We start from the raw sequence: 21,475 nt of genomic DNA, 5'->3' as shown, positions 1-21,475 counted from the left end.
TTTGAAGAAAAATTTAAGATGATCCGAACCGAGATAAACGAGACAGAAACTGAAGAAAAATAACATGAGATCAGTACGGCCTTCGGCGTCTACACGAAACATTTGGGATTACCAATATGACTATACTGGATATACGTGGAATGTGCAGAGGAATTTTAGGTTTGAGAAAAAAACAAGTAAAAGCGTGCTAAGTTCGGCCGGGCCGAATCTTGAGAACCCCCCACCTTCTGCTAAAAATGTATGCAAAATTAATTTAGTTAAAGAACATATTTTACTCTACATACCAAACATCTGTCAAACCATCAAAAATTAAATCTTCTAGAAACCTGAGAACGATGATCAAGAGACTTGTTTACATGGGATCTATATAAGGTTATAAATCGAGTTGGACCGAACTTGACACAGTTATTGAAAATCATAACAGAACACAGAAAATTTCAACCAAATCGGATAAAATTTGCGGCTTCTAGGGGCTCAAGTAGTCAAATCGGGAGATCGGTTTATATGGGAGCTATAACAGGTTATACACCGATTTGGACCGTACTAGAAAACGTTATTAAAGTTATAACAAAACACAAATTTCACCGAAATCGGACAAATATTGCTGCTTCCAGGGGTTCAAGAAGTCAAATCGGGAGATCGGTTTATATGGGAGCTATATCGACAAATGGACGGACGGACATGGCTAGATCGACTCAGAACGTCGAGACGATCAAGAATATATATAGTTTATGGGTTCTTAGACCAATATTTCGAGGTGTTGCAAACGGAGTGACTAGATTAGTATACCCCCATCCCATGGTGATGGGTATAAAAAATTTAATATTTGTTAGGTTTGAGATATTAAACAAATTAGGCATTTTTAAATTTGGAAAAAATTTTTGATTGATTTTACTAAAAAAAATCGTCTTTCTACCGCTTTATAGTCACTTGTAATTTTATAGTTAAATTAAAAATTTAAAGCATGTTCCCTGGATTTAAACATAAATACTGTATTTTTAGCAAACAATTTGCCAAGCACCCTAATCATCTCTTATGCCATTATTAGCTACTAATTTATATTCTGTAATGGCAGTTTCTCTTTATTGGTTAGAGTTTGGCTTTAAAGTTTTCTTACTGTCAAAGGCAGAAACTATTTATTTTGATCACTACATTTAAAACCCGTTTCCACTACGATTTATGCCGTTTTTATTTGCCAACAGTGACATATTTGACAGCGTTTTTATTGTGATTAGCATTTTTGTTTTGTTCAGGTTAGCAATAAAGTTTGTGAAACGATTTTATTAAATTACTACTAAATTTTATAATTTCAATAAGAAATTGTCAGATGTTAAGCAAAAGTGCTGCCCAAAAATCCAAATACTAGCCGGTATTCAATGCAAACGCAGTGTTACATTTGAATTTGAAAGGAAATTTGCTGCAAATCTCCTCAAATAAGTAGATTTACTCACATTGATAATGTATGAGGGGAAATCTCATTGCAAAACACTACATTTCCGAAATCTCGCCGCAAATCCAGATTTGCTGCAAGTGGAAACATGGTATTAGTTTAATATTAATTGTTCTCCCTTGAACTTAACACCACATAGAGAGTAGTTTCAACTCTACAATTCAATTCTCTATAATCAATTGCTGATACCTACAGGTATAACAAGTAAAAGCGTGCTAAGTTCGGCCGGGCCGAATCTTATATACCCTCCACCATGGAGCGCATTTGTCGAGTTCTTTTCCCGACATCTCTTTTTAGGCAAAAAATGTTATAAGAAAAGATTTGCTCTGCTATTAGAACGATATAAAGATATGCTCCGGTTTAGACCACAATTAATATTATATGTTGGAGACCTGTGTAGAATGTCAGCCAATTCGAGTAGGAATTGCGCCCTTTCGGGGCTCAAGAAGTAAATTAGAGAGATCGATTTATATGGGAGCTGTATCGGGCTATAGACCGATTCAGACCATAACAAACACGTATTATGAGAGAATGAGAGAATCCGTCGTACAAAATTTCGGGCAAATCGGATAATAATTGCGACCTCTAAAGGCTCAAGAAGTCAAGATACCAGATCGGTTTATATGGCAGCTATATCAGGTTATGAACCGACTTGTACTTTTTTGGACATAGTTGTTGAAAGTAACAATGAAAAACGTCTTGCGAAATTTCAGCCAAATCGGATAGAAATTGCGCACTCTAGAAGCTCAAGAAGTCAAGTCCCCAGATCTGTTTATATGACAGCTATATCAGGTTATGAACCGATTTGAACCATTTTTAGCACAGTTGTTGGATATCAACAAACAAAATACTATGTGCCAAAATTCATTCAAATTGGATAAGAATTGGGCCCTCTAGAGGCTCAAGAAGTCAAGACCCAAGATCGCTTTATATGACAGGTATATAAGGTTATGGACCGATTTGAACCATACGTGGTCCAGTTGTTGGATATCGTAACAAAACACGTCGTGCAAAATTTCATTTAAATCGGATAAGAATTGCGCACTCTAGAGGCTCAAGAAGTCAAGACCCCAGATCGGTTTATATGGCAGCTCTATCAGGTTATGGACCGATTTGAACCATAATAGACACAATTGTTGGATATAATAACAAAACACGTCGTGCAAAATTTCATTCTAATCGGATAAGAATTGCGCACAGTAGAGGCTCAAGAAGTCAAGCCCCAAAATCGGTTTATATGGCAGCTATATCAAAACATGGACCGATATGGCCCATTTACAATACCAACCGACCTACACTAATAAGAAGTGTTTGTGGAAAATTTCAAGCGGCTAGCTTTTCTCCTGCGGAATTTAGCGTGCTTTCGACAGACAGACGGACAGACGGACGGACATGGCTAGATCGACATAAAATTTCACGACGATCAAGAATATATATACTTTATGGGGTCTCAGACGAATATTTCGAGTAGTTACAATCAGAATGACGAAATTGGTATACCCCCCATCTTATGGTGGTGGGTATAAAAACAAAGACAAACAAGGAAAAGCGTTCTAAGTTCGGCCGGGCCGAATATTGGGAACCCACCACCATGGATTCTGCTAAAATATGAGAGCTATATCTAATTATAAACCGAATTGGACCGTACCTGGCGCAGTTGTTGAGAGTCATAACAGAACACTTTATGCAAAATTTCAGCCAAATCGGATAAAAATCGCGGTTTGTAAGGGCTCAAGAAGTCAAATCGGGAGATCGGTTTATATGGGAGCTATATTATGTTCTTGACCGATTTGGACCGTACTTGGCACAGTTGTTGAAAGTCATATCAGAACACAAATCGGACAAAAATAGTGGCTTCCATGGGCTCAAGAAGTCAAATCGGGAGATCGGTTATATGGGAGCTTTATCCAAATCTAAACCGATATGGGCAATTTGCAATCCCCAACGACCTACATCGAAATGAAGTATCTGTGCAGAATTTCAGGCGGCTAGCTCTACGCGTTCGACCGCTGTAGTGATTTCGACAGACTGACGGACGGACATGGCTAGTTCGAATCAGGTGCTTTATGGGGTCCTAGATCAATATTTCGTGGAGTTACAAACGGATTGACTAGTTTAGTGTTCCCCCTTATCCTATGGTGGTGGGTATAATAATTTGATTGCTTATTATCTCCGAAAAACACGACAGCAAGCAAGCAAGCGTTTAAATTGATTAGCTGTACTTACCATATCATCGGCCATAATTATGACAATATTTGGCTTTGTATCACTCTCCATGGCAATTGCGTTGATTTGAAAGGCCGCTAATACCATAGCCATTAGCGCCCTGGCCAGATAAGAACCGCTCATATTTTCTGCAGGTATTATTGTTCTCTAGGTCCAATGTATTTAAAGTCACTTCAAATGGCTGGTAGTTAGGTGGGCCCTTAATTTTTGGAGTGGCGCCTTTTTGGGCAAAAGTAAACAGAAAAAATAAAAAAAAAAAAATAAACAAAATTATAAAATATTGAATACATTTGAAATAAGTCACGTTTAGATCTCCATCATTTGTTTACAACAATTTGTACAAATACTAGGGGGTAATTTATTGTGTGTTTCTTGCCATCACTTTGACGTCTTTATGAGAATGCATGACACCGACATTCAGTTTGCCTGTTTGCTGATAATATTCACAAATATTGTAAACATTTTTTTGCTGTAATTTGTGAATAAATTATTTTTTAACTGTTGTACGGTAGCCGTAAGTAATTTGGTGTTTGTTTTTTAATACATTTCGTGGCATTGTGTTACAAGCCATGACAAATAAGTTCAAAAGATTTTTAAACAGAGGATAATTTTGAACCTTTGGCAACTTTTATTGAGCACTCTCTGCCTTTGGGGAACATTTTTGGGAAATTTTGTGTGTAAAGAAAATTTCTTGCGAAATTGTAAAAATAAATATGTCTAAGCTTTTAATCGTTGAATACTTCACAAATACCGCCACCATTAGTTTGTGGATAACTATCGCTGGAATTTGTTTAGGATGTTTCCGCCAGGATTCGAACCCAGACGTTCAGCGTCATAGGCGGATATCTCTAATCTCTACATCACGGGCGCCCTAAGGATGTTAGGTTATAATGACTGAATTAATTCAAACCGCGACAGACCAAAACCATATGAAAAAAATAAAGCATTTGGGACTTTTTCTTGACAAACAAAATACTTTTATCGTGATGTTCTTCTTTAATTGTAACCGTTTAACGCTCCGCTTCAACATATCAAACGATAGCCATAAACGTAGTATTATTGAACGTAACTAATTTTGTCTTTCGCCTAAGGTAGAATGTTGAGCTGAAATTTGGCACAGATATGTCTTTTTGATGCACTCTATTTAAGTTCTTGAGCGGGTCAAATCGGGCCATATAGACCGACCCTTCCGATGAAGGGTCTAATTCCCATAAAAACTTTATTTTTCATCCGATTGTGCTGAAACTTGAAACAGTGAGTAGTTTAAGGCTTTACTACAACTGACCTAAATATGGTTCAGATCGGACTATATCTAGATATAGCTACCATATAGACCGATCTCCCGATAAAGGGTCTGAAGACCATAAAAGCTTTATTTATTACCCGGTTTCGCTGATGTTTAAATTAGTGGGTTATTTTAAGCCTTCCGATATCTGTCCTAAATATGGATTAGATCGGTCCATATTTAGATATAGCTGCCATATCACTGATCTCCCGATAAATGGTCTCAAGGCCATAAAAACTTTATTTTTTATCCGATTTCGCGAAATTGGGAATAGTGCTCAGTTTTAAGCCTCCCAACACCCGACGCAAATATAGTACAGATCGGACTATATTAAGATATAGTTGTCATATAGACGGATCTGCCGAAAAAGGGTTTGAAGCCCATAAAAGCTTTATTTATTACCCGATTTCGCTGAAATTTAAAACAGTGAGTAGGTGAAGACCTCCCAACATCCGACCTAAATATGGTTCTGATCGGACTATATTTAGATATAGCTGCATAAAGACCGATATGCCGATAAGGAGACTGAAGCCCATTAAAGCTTTATTTATTACCCGATTTCGCTGATATTTAAAACAGTGGGTTATTTTAAGCCTTCCGACATCCGACCTTAATATGGTTCAGATCGGTAATAATTGGATATATCTGCCAAAAAGACCAATATTTTGTTCTACAAAATTGAATAGTGACTCAATGTCCGTACCGAATTTGGGTACTTAAGCTATCCAATTTTCACTTGATTGTGACGAAATGGGGTTAACATATATGCCCGAGGTGGTGGGTATCCAAAGTTAGGTCCGGCCGAACTTAAGGACTTTTTAATTTTTTTTTCGTTGGTAGGATGTTATATGCTATACATTCATTAGTAGCATTGTTTAGGGGTTAAAAACATTTAGAATTTCGAAATTCGACTACCCTACACCACTGCTGTGGTACAGGCTATTTTAACTTATTGCGTTTGGTTGTAACACCCAGAAGGAAGAGAAATAGACCCATTGATAGTATACCGATCGACTCACAATCACAATTTTTCATTCGATTTAGCTAGGTCTGTCTGTTTATCTGCCTGTCAGTCTGTCCATGTTAATTTGTGTACGAAGTAGAGGTCGCAATTTGTATCAGATCGTCTTCAAATGTGGTACGGGCATCTTTTTTTGGGCGTAGAGACGGAGAGAAAAGCCTATTGAAATTGGAAAAAATCGGTTCAAACTTGGATATAGCTCCCATATTTGTTAACTGATTTTCACGAAATTTCATTTGTTAAGCGATTTTCACGAAATTTTCCCAGATTTTGATATAGCTGCCATATAAAGGGTAATTTTTTAAGAGCTATAAGAATTTTTTTCAAAAAAAAAAAAAAGAAACAAAGGACATGTAAGAGCGTGCCATGTTCGCATGAAGGCATTGTGTAATCTTTCAGTTCATTCGGATAAGAATTGCGCCTTGTAGGGGCTCAAGAAGCAAAATCGGGAGATAGGTATATATGGGAGCTGTATCAAGCTATTGATCGATTCAGACCATATTCGACACTTATATTAAAGGTCATGAGAGAAGCCGTTGTACAAAATTTCTGCCAAATCGGATGAGGATTGCGCCGTATGGAGGCTCAAGAAGTCAAGATCCCAGATCGGTTTATATGGGAGCTATACCAGATTATGAACCGATTTGAACCATACTTAACACAGTTGTGGGATAGTGATATCAAAACACTACGTGCAAAATTTCATCCAAATCGGATAAAAATTGCGCCCTGTAATGGCTTAAGAAGTCAAGACCCCAGATCGGTTTATATGACAGCTTTATCTGGTTATGGACCGATTTGAACCATACTTAACACAGTTGTTGAAAATCATAAAAAAACCTCATACAAAATTTCAGCCAAATCGGATAAAAATTGCACCCCGTAGTGGCTCAATAAATCAAGATCCAAGATTGGTTTATATGGAAGCTATATGAAAACATGAACCGATTTGGCCTATTTACAATCCCAGCTGACCTACACTAATGAAAAGTATTTGTGGAAAATGTCAAGCGGCTAGCTTTACTTCTTCGAAATTTAGCGTGCTTTCGATAGACAGATGGACGGACATGGCTAGATCGACTTAAAATGACATGACGACCAAGAATATATATATTCTTAATGGGGTCTCAAACGCATATTTCGAGATGTTACAGACAGAATGACGAAATTAGTATCCCCCATCATATGGTGAAGGGTATAAAAATGCATAAAATCTTTATTTCTATCGATAGTACGGTCCATAAAATTTAATATAATTATGTTAGGCAAATGTTGACCGTGACTGCGCCTCAAATGGTCAATACGCTTAGTACAATTTTGGATTCTCTTTACAACATTTCGGCCGGTATTTCACGAATAAATGCTTCAATATTGTGTTCCAATGCGTCAATTGAAGCGAAATTAGTCTAAAGGCGTTAAATCGCACGATCTAGGCGGTCAATTGACCGGTCCCGAACGTGATATAAAATTTTCACCGGTGAATTCGGTGAAAATTGTATCTTTTGGATCTCAATAAGTCCATTGATACGCGTGCTGTGTGGTATGTGGCACCGTCTTGTTGTTGTTACATGTCATCCAAGTCGAGCTCTTGCATTTTGGGCAAAAAAAACGTGGATATAATCTCGCGGTAGCTCCCACCATTTACAGTTACGTTACGATTCGCTATTATCTTTGAAGAAGTACGGTCCAATTATGCCACCAGCCCATAAACGGAAACACGCAAAGTCAAACTGTGACTTTTTCTGGATGCACTGGTAGCTCTTGCAATGCTTCTAGCGGAGCACGCATTTTGGTAATAAAATTCAATAATTTGCAAGCGTTGTTCGATTGTAAGACGATTCATGGTTAAATTTTAGACCAAACTGAAGATGTTGGACCGTGAAACAAAACACGAAACGTGTGTGACCTGTTTAAACCAGTGTTGTCAACAAGATAATAGCTTAAAAATCACCGCCCCCATCCGATTTCTAAAAATTATATAGTCTATGTTTCCTTCCAGACAAACAATCTGTGAAAATTTTAAGAAAATCGGTTCAGCCGTGTTTAATTCTACGGAACAAACAAAAAAACCGAGTCCCATATAGTCATGATAGGTCATATGCCCATTTGAGGCATTTTTGGGAGGTAGGGTAACCCCCTATACTTTGAACTGATTTTGTATGTCAGGTTCATAATCTACTCCCGAATACATTCCATTTGCTACCCATATTAACATGAACGTCCAATAAGTCTGTTTGAGGGAATTTTAAGGTTGGGCGGCCCGATGGGTACTTAGATATTTTAATACTATATTCGTAGTCTAATTTCAAATACCTTTCATTTGAATTCCAAATTGTCCCGATCGGTCCACTTTTGCTTTTGGGTGCTGTAATGGGGGAAGGTCCGCCCTCTTACGAAATCAACAAATTATGGATCCTATTTCTCCTTTCTGTCCATATTCACAATCTACTAACGAACATCTTTCATTTGAGTACCATATTCTCATGATCGTCCAATAAACCTATTTTAGCGGGTTTTGGTATTGGGGCGGCCCCACAGATACTTGGACCCAATTTTTAACATGAAATTCGTACTCTATTCCTGAATACCTTTCATTTGAGTCTCATATTGTCCCGATCGGTCCACTTTTATTTTCGGGTAGTACTTTTGGGGTAAGCGGGAGGTTCCATCCCCCTTCCAATATAAAAAAAAAATTATATAGCCTATGTTTCCTTTCAGACCAACCTACACAATCTGAAAAAATTTCAAGTTAATCGGTTCAACCGTTTTTGAGTCTATACGGAACAAACAAGCAAACAAACACAAATTAAATTTTATATATAAGACTAGCTGTACCCGGCCCGCTACAGCTAGTGTAAAATAAGTTCCTTTCTTACTACCATATGTATCTCCCCAGTACAATTTGTTTATCTGCTACCAAATACGACGGTTGCCTTTTATATTTCGGGATTGGACAACTCTTGTGTTGCAATCTGCCAACTGAGAGCTCTAACGTAAAGCTTGACATTTTTGAAGTTTTACGTACTCAGAACATTTTGCCATACGAGCGCTATTTGTGTTGTTTACAGTAACTTAAAACATTGATTCCAAGAACATTGAATTAAATCGTGAACATTTCCTTTCGATTTTTATACCCTCCACCATAGGATGGGGGTATACTAATTTTGTCATTCTGATTGTAACTACTCGAAATATTCGTCTGAGACCCCATAAAGTATATATATTCTTGATCGTCGTGAAATTTTATGTCGATCTAGCCATGTCCGTCCGTCTGTCCGTCCGTCTGTCCGTCCGTCTTCTTGAGCCTCTAGAGTGCGCAATTCTTATCCGATTGGAATGAAATTTTGCACGACGTGTTTCGTTATTATATCCAATAACTCTGCCAAATATGGTTCAAATCGGTCCATAACCTGATATAGCTGCCATATAAACCGATCTGGGATCTTGACTTCTTGAGCCTCTAGAGGTCGCAATTGTTATCCGATTTGCCTGAAAAGGAGATGCCGGGAAAAGAACTCGACGAATGCGATCCATGGTGGAGGGTATATAAGATTCGGCCCGGCCGAACTTATCACGCTTTTACTTGTTTTTACAACTTTCGAAGTGGATTAACTCAACAACAGTGCATCGATGAACTTAATTAAATTTTTGGCGAGGAAGCTCCATCAAGGACTAGTGTTTATCGATGGTAGGGTGAATTCAACCGAGGTCGTATTTCACTCCAAGACGAATTTCGTGAAGGTCGTCCAAAATCAGTTGTTGTTCCAAAAACAATTGATGCTGTGCACCAACTTATATTGCACGATTGTCACGTGGCCTATCGTGAGATGGAGACAACTTCAGACATTTGTGGGACCAGCATACATTCAACATTGCATGAAAATTTGACCGTCAAAAAAATTTGTTCGCCTGGTGTCGATTGGTCGAAAGAAATGTTCCAAAAATACAATCGCGGTGCTTCGAAACACGTCTATGACATCGTGACAGGTGATGAATCGTGGATTTACGCGCATGAGCACGAAAGTAAACAGCAGTCGATTGTATGGGTGTTTCAAATTGGGCCAAATCCAACAAAAGTTGCTCGAGCACGAAGCACTTCCAAGCAAATGATCGCCTGTTTTTTCGGAAAAACTGGACAGAACAGTCAATTTTGATTGGTACTCAGTCATTTGTTTGCCAGTTGTCTTCCAAGAAATGAGGAAAACCATCCGCCGAAGACGGAGCACTCTTCACCACGACAATGCGAGCTCTCACACAACAACTGCATTTTTGAGCACTCAAAACATCGATTTGATGTGCCATCCGCCGTAAAGATCTGACTTGGCACTGATGCCTTCTTTTTATTCCCGTACGTAAAGAATAAAAAAAGAGGTCAACGTTTTCAGAATGCATGTCTTGAAGATACCTCAATCAGAGTGGCGAAAGTACTTCGACATTTGGTTCAAACGAATGCAAAAGTGTACAGACCTTAATGGGGAATATTTTGAAAAACAATAAAGCGATTTTCGATGATTAATATACGTTTTTGTTTTCTCTATTCCCGAAATATAAAAGGCAACCCTTGTTTCTTTTATTGAACTCCATATAGCCATGATTGACAAATATTCACATTTTAGAAGGTGTTTTGAGAGGTAGGCAATCTCGTATCACTTGAACTTGATTTTTAGCAACATATTCGCAGTCTATTTGCGAATAGCTCTTATTTGAGTCCCATATTATCATGTACGACTAATATGGCCACTTGGGACGATTTTGTTTTTGGCCGGACCCTTGGTAATTACACCCAACTTTTAATATTCGATAATAACGCTCGTACTCTACTCTCATATACCTCTCATTGGAATCCCATATTGTCCCGATCGGTTTACTTCTAATTTTGGGCGGTACTCTTGGGCCGACGCCCTAGGTACTTGGATAAAATTTTTGGCACCATATTCGTATTCTACTCCTGAAAAACTTTTATTTCAGTCCCATATTATCCCGATCGATCCAATTTGATTTTGGGCGGTACTTTGTACCATATTCGTATTCTACTCCCGAAAATCTTTCATTTTATTCCCATATAATCCCGATCGATCCACTTTGGTTTCTGATAGTACTTTTGGGGCGGTTTTGGGCTTGGGACGGCTCCCTACGTACTTGTATCAAATTTTAAATATCATATTCATACTCTACTCTCATTTGACTCCCATATTGTCCCGATCGGTTCACTTTTCATTTTGGGCCCTACATTGGAGGGGTTTTGGGCCTAGGGCGACCTCCTAGGTACTTGGACCGAATCGGTTTAGCAGATTAGTTTGAGTGTAACGGAACAGACAAACAAACATAGCGCAAAAATTTTACATTTATATTATAAATCCCAGATTTTATCTTCCCCGGGAATTGCCCTTTTATTTTATTCATTAATGGAATCCCTATCCCGCTTTTATAAACCCAATTGTTCTCTTTGGAGTGTAAAAACTGAGAGAGCTAAAGAGAAGTTTGAGAAAGCATTGCCATGACCACTATCGTCATAGTTTAGATGCCAATCTAATGGAAATTATAAAGGGCCAATTAAATAGAAATTAGTTGCCAATAGTTTATTTTGGTTATGGGCTTGGGGTTTCCAGACAATTTGTTGGCTAAATAAATTAAGCGTTAACAAATTCATGGTAATAGATAAAATGTATATATGGAAATGCTTCATTGGCTAACGACCCGTAATACTACATGAAAAGATATATTCGATTCTTTAAGAGTGGTTTTTTTGGGTTATGTAAAAAAAGTTTATGTCCTCGCTTTTAAATGACTTTAGTTAAAACCTAAATGTTATGATCGGGTTAAAGGTCCGTTTATTAGTATTTAAAGGAGAGGTGGGTCCTAGAACCCTTTTATTTGAAACCAAGATTGACGGCCCAAAAAGTTAGATATTAAATTCGTACAATGCTCTCAAATATCTTGAATTTGAACCCCATGTTCTCATAAATAAGTTACATGTCCGTTAAACGCTTTTGAGCTTAAGGCTCTCTGAAATATGAATCCATGTTTTAAGGTTTGGTTGATAACATACTTCTAACACCCTCGCAATTGAGTGCTACCTTATCATGATATTGGGTTTTAGAGGCTGGGATGACCCCCAGGCACATGACGCCATATTTCTATTCCAGGTGCGCTTACCTTCCATTTGAGAACCATATGCATATATAAATACGCCTTTCATCGTATTACCTCTAACAAACCCAAAGCAGACATGTACTTTTTGGGTATGTTCATGGAAAGGCGACGTATAGTGTTTTTTCTTCGCATCACTGCGTACATTTCAAGAAAATAAATTACGTCTTCCGTATGAACATACAAACAAAAAACAAGTAAAAAGGCGTTAAGTTCGGCCGGGCCGAACTTCGGATACCCACCACCTCGGGTATATATGTAAACCACATTTCTAATAATCCGGTGAAAAATGCACAATTTATGCCCCCATAGCTGCTTTATCGAAATTTGGTCCGATTTGGACCAAATTCGACGCCGATATTAAGTGGTCTAACAAGTACAAGTCATTGTCCAAATTTTATATTGGGTTGCCCAAATAGTAATTGCGGATTTTTTAAAAGAAAGTAAATGCATTTTTAATAAAAGAATGAACTTTAATCAAATATACTTTTTTACAGTTTTTTTTAAAAGCAAGCTAAAAGTAACAGCTGATAACTGACAGAAGAAAGAATGCAATCACAGAGTCACATGCTGTGAAAAAATTTGTCAACGCCGACTATATGAAAAATTCGCAATTACTTTTTGGGCAACCCAATAGAAAATATTGGTCTTTTTGGTAGCCATATCCAAATATCGACCGATCTGAACCATATACGACACGGATGTCGAAAAGCCTAACATAAGTCACTATGTCAAATTTGAGCTAAATCAGATTATAAATGCACCTTTTATGGGCCCAAGACTTTAAATCGAGAGATTGGTCTATATGGCAGTTACATGCAAATCGGAACTGATCTGGGTCACATTACAGAGGGCAGTCGAAGGGCCTAATACAATTCATGGACCCAAATTTCGGTGAAATCGGACAATAAATGCGCCTTTTATTTGCCCAAAACCTTAAATCGAGGGATCGGTCTATATGACACCTATATCCAAATCTGGACCGATCTGGGCCAAATAGCAGAAAGTTGTCGAAGAGCCTAACGCGAAGAAGCCAAATTGAAGAGGAATATTGAATATTGAAAAACTCACTGTCCTAAATTTTGGCGAAATCGGATAATATATGCGGTTTTATGGGTGCAAGACATTTAATCGAGAGATCCAAATCTGAACTGATATGTGCCATATTGCAAAAATATGGCGAGGGGCCTTACTTAACTCACTGTCCCAAATTTCGGCGACATCGGACAATAAATGCGCCTTTTATGGGCCCAAGACTTTGAATCGAGAGATCGGTCTATTTGGCAGCTATATCCAAATCTGGACTGACCTGGGCCAAATTGAAGAAGGATGTCGACTAGCCTAACACAACTCACTGTACGAAAGTTCAGCAAAATTGGATAATAAATGTAGCTTTTATGGGCCTAAGACCCTAAATTGGCGGATCGGTCTACATGGGGGCTATACCAAGATATAGTGCGATTTAGCCCATCTTCAAACTTAACCTGCTTATGGACACAAAAAGAACATGTAGAAAAATTTTGCTAAATTTTGGCGAAATCGGATAATATATGCGCCTTTTATAGGCGCAAGACCTTAAATCGAGAGATCGGCCTATTTGGCAGCTGTATCCAAATCTGAACCGATATGTGCCATATTGCAGAAAGATGGCGAGGGGCCTTGCTTAACTTACTTACTTACAATAAATGCGCCTTTTATGGGCCCAAGACCTTAAATCGAGAGATCGGTCTATTTGGCAGCTATATCCAAATGTGGACTGACCTGGGCCAAATTGAAGAAGGATGTCGACAGGCCTAACACAACTCACTGTAAAAAATTTCAGCAAAATCGGATAATAAATGTCGTTTTTATGGGCCTAAGACCCTAAATTGGCGGATCGGTCTACATGGGGGCTATATCAAGATATAGTGCGATTTGGCCCATCTCCAAACCTAACCTGCTTATGAACAAAAAAAGAACCTGTAGAAAAATTTGCTCAATATCTCTATTTTAAAGACTGTAGCGTGATTTCAACAGACAAACGGACATGGCTAGATCGTGTTAGATTTTTACGCTGATCAAAAATATTTATATTTTATAGGGTCGGAAATGGATATTTCGATGTGTTGCAAACTGAATGACAAAATGAATATTCCCCCATCCGTCGATGAGAGGTAAAAAATTTATTTTTTAAATACCCACGACCATAGGATGGGGGTATACTAATCTAGTCATTGGGTTTGTAACACCTCGAAATATTGATCTAGGACCTCATAAAGTATATATATTTTTGATCGTCTCCAAATTCTGATTCGAACAAGCCATGTTCGTCCGTCCGTCTGTCGAAATCACGATAGCGGTCGAACGCGTTAAACTAGTCGCTTGAAAATTTGCACAGATACTTTACATTGATGTAGGTCGTTGGCGATTGCAAACGGGCCATATCGCTTTAGATTAGGAAATAGCCTCCACATAAACCGATCTCCTGATTTGATTTCTTGAGCCCATGGAAGACACCATTTTTGTCCGATTTGGCTGAAATTTTGCAGATAGTGTTCCGTTATGACTTTCAACAACTGTACCAAGTTCGGTCCAAATCGGTCTATAACCTGATATAGTCCCCTATCTCCCTATTTGAATCCTATGGCCACCGGAAGCTTAAGTTTTCATCCGATTTGGCTGAAATCTTGCACATAGTTCTGTAATGACTCGCAACAACGTTGTCATGTTAGGTCCAAATCGGTCTTTAACCTGATAAAGCTCCCATATACAATCTCCCGATTTAACTTCCTGTAAGCCGCCAATTTTGTCCGATTTGGCTGAAATTTTGCACATAGTGTTCTACTTTGAATTCCAACAACTTTGCCAAGTACGGTTTAAATCTGTTTATAACCTGATATAGATCCCATATAAACCGATCTGCCGATTTTAATTCTTGAACCCCTGGATGTCGCAATTTTCATCCGATTTGGCTGAAATTTTGTACATGGTGTTCTGTTATGACTCCCAACAACTGTACCAAGTATGCTCCGATTCGGTCTGTAACTAGATATAGTTGTCATATTGTAGCAGAATCCATGGTGGTCGGTTCGCATGACTCGGCCCGGCAGAACTTAGCTGGCTTTTACTTGTTTTACATAATAAAGACATGAGCCCATCGCATATTGCAAAATACTGCATCCTCTCCCCTGCTTCTTTAAACTGTCCAGAAACTAGTTAGTTACTTTTACTGAGCAAAATCATGCATAATCGGCTGTCTTTGTCATTAGCACTTCTATGTTTACTAACAATAAGTGACACCTACTACCAAAGAGCGTAAGAAAGAAGAATACAGTGTTTCAGCTTTGTCTTCCCCATACCGTAAAATAACTCGCGTTAAAGAGTTATTTACGGTCACGTTGAGAGTTGCAACATTTTCGAGTTACTCTGATTTGACTCGGGCATTCGTTCGAACATTTTCTCGTATTTTGCTTTGTTTCTTTGCAACCGAAAGTTGGAATGAAGGAAAAACGAAATATCGTAAGCAAGTCAAACAAGTTGTGTCTTTAAACTTTGTCACTCGTCATCCTGAATTGGACTCTAATGCCATCTCTTCTTCTTTCTCTGACCACACCCTCATCCGAATAGTGATACTCTTTCTCTAGCACCATTTGTCTTTTTACTCTCATCAACACTACTACCACCTATGGCTTTGCATTCACACCCATAACGAATGCTTCAGAAAAAAACCAACAACAATTTGCTTTGTTTATGGTTCTTCTTCTTTTATTGAAAATAAATTCCTCATTTCCATGGTTTTTCTTTAAGGAAAACTAAAGGAAAATTAAGGAAAAAAATATAAACGACGATAAAGGCGATTTTGGTGTACATATTATGGCTGAAACCAAACGGCTGGATTTTAATGAAATTGGCATCAATCGTAAGATATTTGTTCAGAGAAGCGACCAATATATTGGGTTGCCCAAAAAGTAATTGCGGATTTTTTAAAAGAAGTAAATGCATTTTTAATAAAACTTAGAATGAACTTTAATCAAATATACTTTTTTTCTAAAGCAAGCTAAAAGTAACAGCTGATAACTGACAGAAGAAAGAATGCAATTACAGAGTCACAAGCTGTGAAAAAAATTGTCTATATGAAAAATCCGCAATTACTTTTTGGGCAACCCAATATTTAAAGTGTAAATTTTCGAAAAGAAATTCATGGCTGAGGAATGGGGAATTAATTTCCATTAAAAGAAGAAGAACCATAAACAAAGCCAATTGATACTGGTTTTTTTTCTAAAGCATTCGTTATGGGTGTGAATGCAAAGCCATAGCTGGGAGTATTAGTGGTGAGAGTACGAGAAACAAATGGTGCGAGGGAAAGGGTATCATTATTTAGGTGAGGGTGTGATGTGCGTAGCTCTACTTGGCATGTACGTAGGTCATCCAATTCACTAAGGCTCGGCTTTGGGGTGCGAGCCATTTGCGTTTTTGTTGTTGTTAATTTGTATTTGTCTTGCGAGGCCGAGCCGAATCTTGGGAACCCACCACCATGGATTCTGCTTAAAATTTAAACAAAATAAATTTTGTTGTAGGGCATAATTTTATTCTACATGCTAAATTTCTGTCAAACGAGCAAAAATTAAAGCTTCTAGGAACCGAACAAGGATGATCGAGAGACGGGTTTACTTGTGAGCTATATCAGGTTATAAACTGATTTGGACTGTGTTTGGCACAGTTGTTGGAAGTCAAAACGGAACACAACATGCAAAATTTCAGCCAAATCGGACAAAAATTGCGGCTGGTAAAGGCTCAAGAAGTCAAATCGGGTGATCGGTTTATATGGGAGCTATATCAGGTTATAGACCGATTCGGACTGTACTAAGTACAATTATTGGAAGTCATACCAGAACACCATATGCAAAATTTCAGCCAATTGGGACAAAAATTGCAGCTTGTAAGGGCTCAAGAAATAAAATCGAGAGATCGGTTTGAATGGGAGCTATATCAGGTTGTAAACCAATTCGAAACGTACTTGGCACAGTTGTTAAAAGTCATTACAGAACACTACGCCGAAGTTTTCAGAAAAATTGGACAACAATTGTGGCTTGTAAGGTCTCACGAAATCAAATCGGGAGATCGGTTTATGTGGGAGCTACATAAGGTTTTAAACCGATTTGGACCGTGCTAATCACAATTGTTGGAAGTCATAACGGAACACTACATGCAAAATTTCAGCTAAATCGTACAAAAACTGGGCCTCCAGGGTCTCAAGAAGTCAACTCGGAGGATCGGTTTATATGGGAGCTATATCAGGTTATAGATCGATTCGGACCGTACTAAGTACAATTATTGGAGTTCATTGCAAAACACTACGTGCAAGGTTTCAGCGAAATCGAAAGTCAAGAAATCAAATCGGGCGATCGGTTTATATGGGGCTATAGCCCCTATTTGTAGACCGATTTGGACCGTACATGGCACAGTTGTTGGAAGAACACTACATGCAACATGGTTTCCATGGGCTCAATAATTCAAATCGGGAGATCGGTTTATATGGGATCTACATTAGATTTGGACCGTACTGGGAACAGTTATTGGAAGTCATAACAGAACACCACATGAAAAATTTCAGCCAAATCGGACAAAAATTGCGGCTTGTAAGGACTCAAGAAGTCAAATCGGGAGATCGGTTCATATTGGAGCTATACCTTAATCTGAACCGATATGGCCCATTTGTAATCCCCAACGATCTACATCGATGTTAAGTATCTGTGCAAAATTCAAGCGGTTAGCTTTGCGTGTGCGAGCTCTATCGACAGACGGACGGACGGACATGGCTAGGTCGACTCAGAACGTCGAGACGATCCATGGAGTCTTAAACGAATATTTCGAGGTTTTACAAACGAAATGACTAGATTGCTATACGCCCATCCTATGGTGGTGGGTATAAAAATTTTATAACTACAGGTCATATGCAGTATTTGGGTTTTGTAAAAGAGTGTTTGTGGAACATATAACGGCCGAACGGTTGAATGGATTTTAATAAAATTGCCATCAACCGAAAGATATTTTTCCAGAGATGTGCAAAATACACACGAAAGTTAGTTTTCCGGAAATAAAATCCATGACAATGAAGAAGTAATTTTCAATAAAAGAAGAAGACGCAGAAACACTAAATTGTTGTTGCTTTTTACTTAAGCATCCGTTATTTCTGCGAATGCAGGGATGGAAAATATAAAATTGTACTAAAAAGATTCTTTTTGAACCGAGAGAGTAATTTAAGTTTTGCATAAAAGTTTTAAGAATATTGGAGTGCAGGTATACAAAATATATCTCTGGAAAACTTTTTCCCTACCAATTACAGATTACACAATGTGTGATAGAAATTTAAGTAAAGAAAATCCCAAAAGCGTTTTGATTCTCAGACCAAACTTTTTTAGTGTCATTTATATATAATCCTAACCGAAGACGAATGCGGTCATCGTTGCGAAGATGAATGCGGCAGAGCCATTAATGGGTGTATAAGTGGTGAGAGTGAGAGAGGTGACTGGTATGTGCGAGAGAACGAGTATGATAAAAGAGGTCACTATTGTGGTGCTACATGGCGTTCTTTGATATGACGGTCAGTTAGTAGCTTAATCTGAGGCTATGAACAATGGCGTTTGCGGTTTAATATGTTGGCAACTGTTAAATACAACACTTATTTGAACATTGAAGTAAACATTAAAAGGAGTCAAAGTAACTAATTGTGTGTCCTCACTATACACTTAATGAATGAAGTCCCCAGATCTGTTTATATGACAGCTATATCAGTTTATAAACCGATTTGAACTAAACTTGACACACTTGTTGGATATCATAAAAAAACATGTCGTGCAAAATTTCATTCCAATCGGATAAGAATTGCGCACTCTAGAGGCTCAAGAAGCCAAGACCCAAGATCGGTTTATATGGCAGCTATATCAGGTTATGAACCGATTTAAACCATACTTGCCACAGTTGTTGGATATCATAACAAAACACGCCGTGCTAAACTTCATTCTAATCGGATAAGAATTGCGCACTCTAGAGGCTTAAGAAGTCAAGACCCAAGATCGGTTTATCAGGTTATGGACCGATTTGAACCATACTTGGCACATATGTTGGATATCATAACAAAACACGCCGTGCTAAATTTCATTCTAATCGGATAAGAATTGCGCACTCTAGAGGCTCAAGAAGTCAAGACCCAAGATCGTTTTAAATGGCAGCTATATCAGATAATGGATCGATTTGAACCATACTTGGCACAGTTGTTGGATATCATAATAAAACACGTCGTGCAAAATTTCATTTAAATCGGATAAGAATTGCGCACTCTAGAGGCTCAAGAAGTCAAGACCCAAGATCGTTTTATATGGCAGCTATATCAGATAATGGATCGATTTGAACCATACTTGGCACAGTTGTTGGATATCATAGTAAAACACGACGTGCAAAATTTCATTTAAATCGGATAAGAATTGCGCACTCTAGAGGCTCAAGAAGTCAAGACCCAAGATCGGTTTATATGACAGCTATATCAGATTATGGACCGATTTGAACCATACTTGGCACAGTTGTTGGATACCATAACAAAACACGTCGTGCAAAATTTCAGCCAATCGGATAATAATTGCGCACTCTAGAGGCTCAAGAAGTCAAGACCCAAGATCGTTTTATATGGCAGCTATATCAGATTATAGACCGATTTGAACCATACTTGGCACAGTTGTTGGATACCATAACAAAACACGTCGTGCAAAATTTCAGCCAATCGGATAATAATTGCGCACTCTAGAGGCTCAAGAAGTCAAGACCCAAGATCGGTTTATATGGCAGCTATATCATATAAACTGATCTTGGGTCTTGACTTCTTGAGCCTCTAGGGGGAGCAAGACTCATCCAATTTGACTGAAATTTTGATTGAGATGTTTTGTTATGACTTCAAACAACTATGCTAAGTATGGTTCAAATCGGTGCAGAACCTAGTATAGCTGCCATATAAACCGAGTTTGGATCTTGACTTCTTGAGCCGTTAGAGAGCGCAAGTCTCAACCAAATTGACTGAAATTTTGATTGAAATGTTTTGTTATGACTTTAAACAACTGTGCTAAGTATGGCGCAAATCGTTGCATAACCTAATATAGTTGCCTCATAAACCGGTCTCCCGATTTTGCTTCTTGAGCCCCTACAAGGCACAATTCTTATCCGAATGGACTGAAGTATTACACAATGACTTCCAATACAATAACAGTTCTTATTCATTATTCTTTGTTTGCCTAAAATGAGATACCGCGCAAAGAACTCGACAAATACGATCAATGATGGAGGGTATGTAAGATTCGGTCATGCCAATCTTAGCCCGCTCTTACTTGTTTTTTATGACGACATGGAACTTTCTGACGATTTTTGGTTCAAAATTATTCTGAGTAAAAATTTGTTACGTCGCTGTAGCTTGACGTAGTTGTTTTTGAATGGCATTTTTTCATTTAAGCCCTTACAGAGGTAACAGCTAATTACAATTTTGTAAAAATCACGTATTGCTTACGCACCGCCTCGGTTGTTTTTATTTTTTGAAGAAAAATAAACAAACAATGGCGTAATGAACCAGAAGAAAAGTTAAATGTTATTCAAATAAATAAAATTCTGCAAGCTCTGCGTATGTCAAGACAGATAAAGACTGATTTGAAAATAAGCAAATAACCTAAAGGTTTTAAATACATTTTACATTGTATTGTATCTCACAAATGTTTCCAGCATAAGGAGGGGATAACCAACACTGAAAAAAATTTTTTTTCTGATGTTCTCGCCAGGATTCGAACCCAGGCGTTCAGCGTCATAGGCGGACGTCTGCGCCCCAGTGGCCCCATGCTAACGTCTGCGCCCCATGCTAACGTCTGCGCCCCAATATGTTTTGTATACCCTGCACTATAGGTCGAGGTTATACTAATTATACCCACCACAATAGGATAGGGGGTATATTTATTTAGGCATTCCGCATGCAACACATCGACCGACCCTACAAAAAATATATATTTCTGATCGCCGTAAATTTCTAAAACCATGTTTCCACTAGATACCAAATCCTCTTGATTTGAGGTAATCTCCAAAACCCGTTTCCACTATGATTTATGCGGTTTTTATTTGTCAACAGTGACGTTTTTGACAGCGTTTTTATTGTGATTAGCACTTTTATTGTGTTCAGCATATACATTGTGGTCAGCAATTAAGTTTACGAAACGATTTTATTAAATTACTACTAAATGTTATAATTTCAATAAAAATTTCTCAGATGTTAAGAAAAAGTGCTGCCGAAAAATCGCAATAATAACCGGTATTCAATGCAAACACAGTGTTGCAT

The 21,475-nt window shown here is 38.1% G+C and overlaps 1 protein-coding gene across 2 annotated transcripts in view; it reads right to left on the bottom strand.

Annotated features, from left to right (window-relative positions):
- Positions 1-21,475, bottom strand: part of LOC106094179 (arylsulfatase B) — a 43,253-nt gene that overhangs the window by 11,767 nt on the left and 10,011 nt on the right. For both annotated transcript variants that reach the window (XM_059360652.1, XM_059360653.1), the window contains exon 2: positions 3,677-3,895. In XM_059360652.1, coding sequence (XP_059216635.1) covers positions 3,677-3,799 — 123 coding nt within the window. In that variant the 5' untranslated portion in view covers positions 3,800-3,895. The remainder of the gene's footprint in view (positions 1-3,676; positions 3,896-21,475) is intronic.

The sequence above is a fragment of the Stomoxys calcitrans genome, chromosome 1, assembly GCF_963082655.1.
Source record: "Stomoxys calcitrans chromosome 1, idStoCalc2.1, whole genome shotgun sequence".
Lineage (NCBI taxonomy): Eukaryota > Metazoa > Arthropoda > Insecta > Diptera > Muscidae > Stomoxys > Stomoxys calcitrans.
The sequence above is the reverse complement of the archived record's forward strand: the minus strand, read 5'-3'. Positions and strand labels throughout refer to the sequence as shown.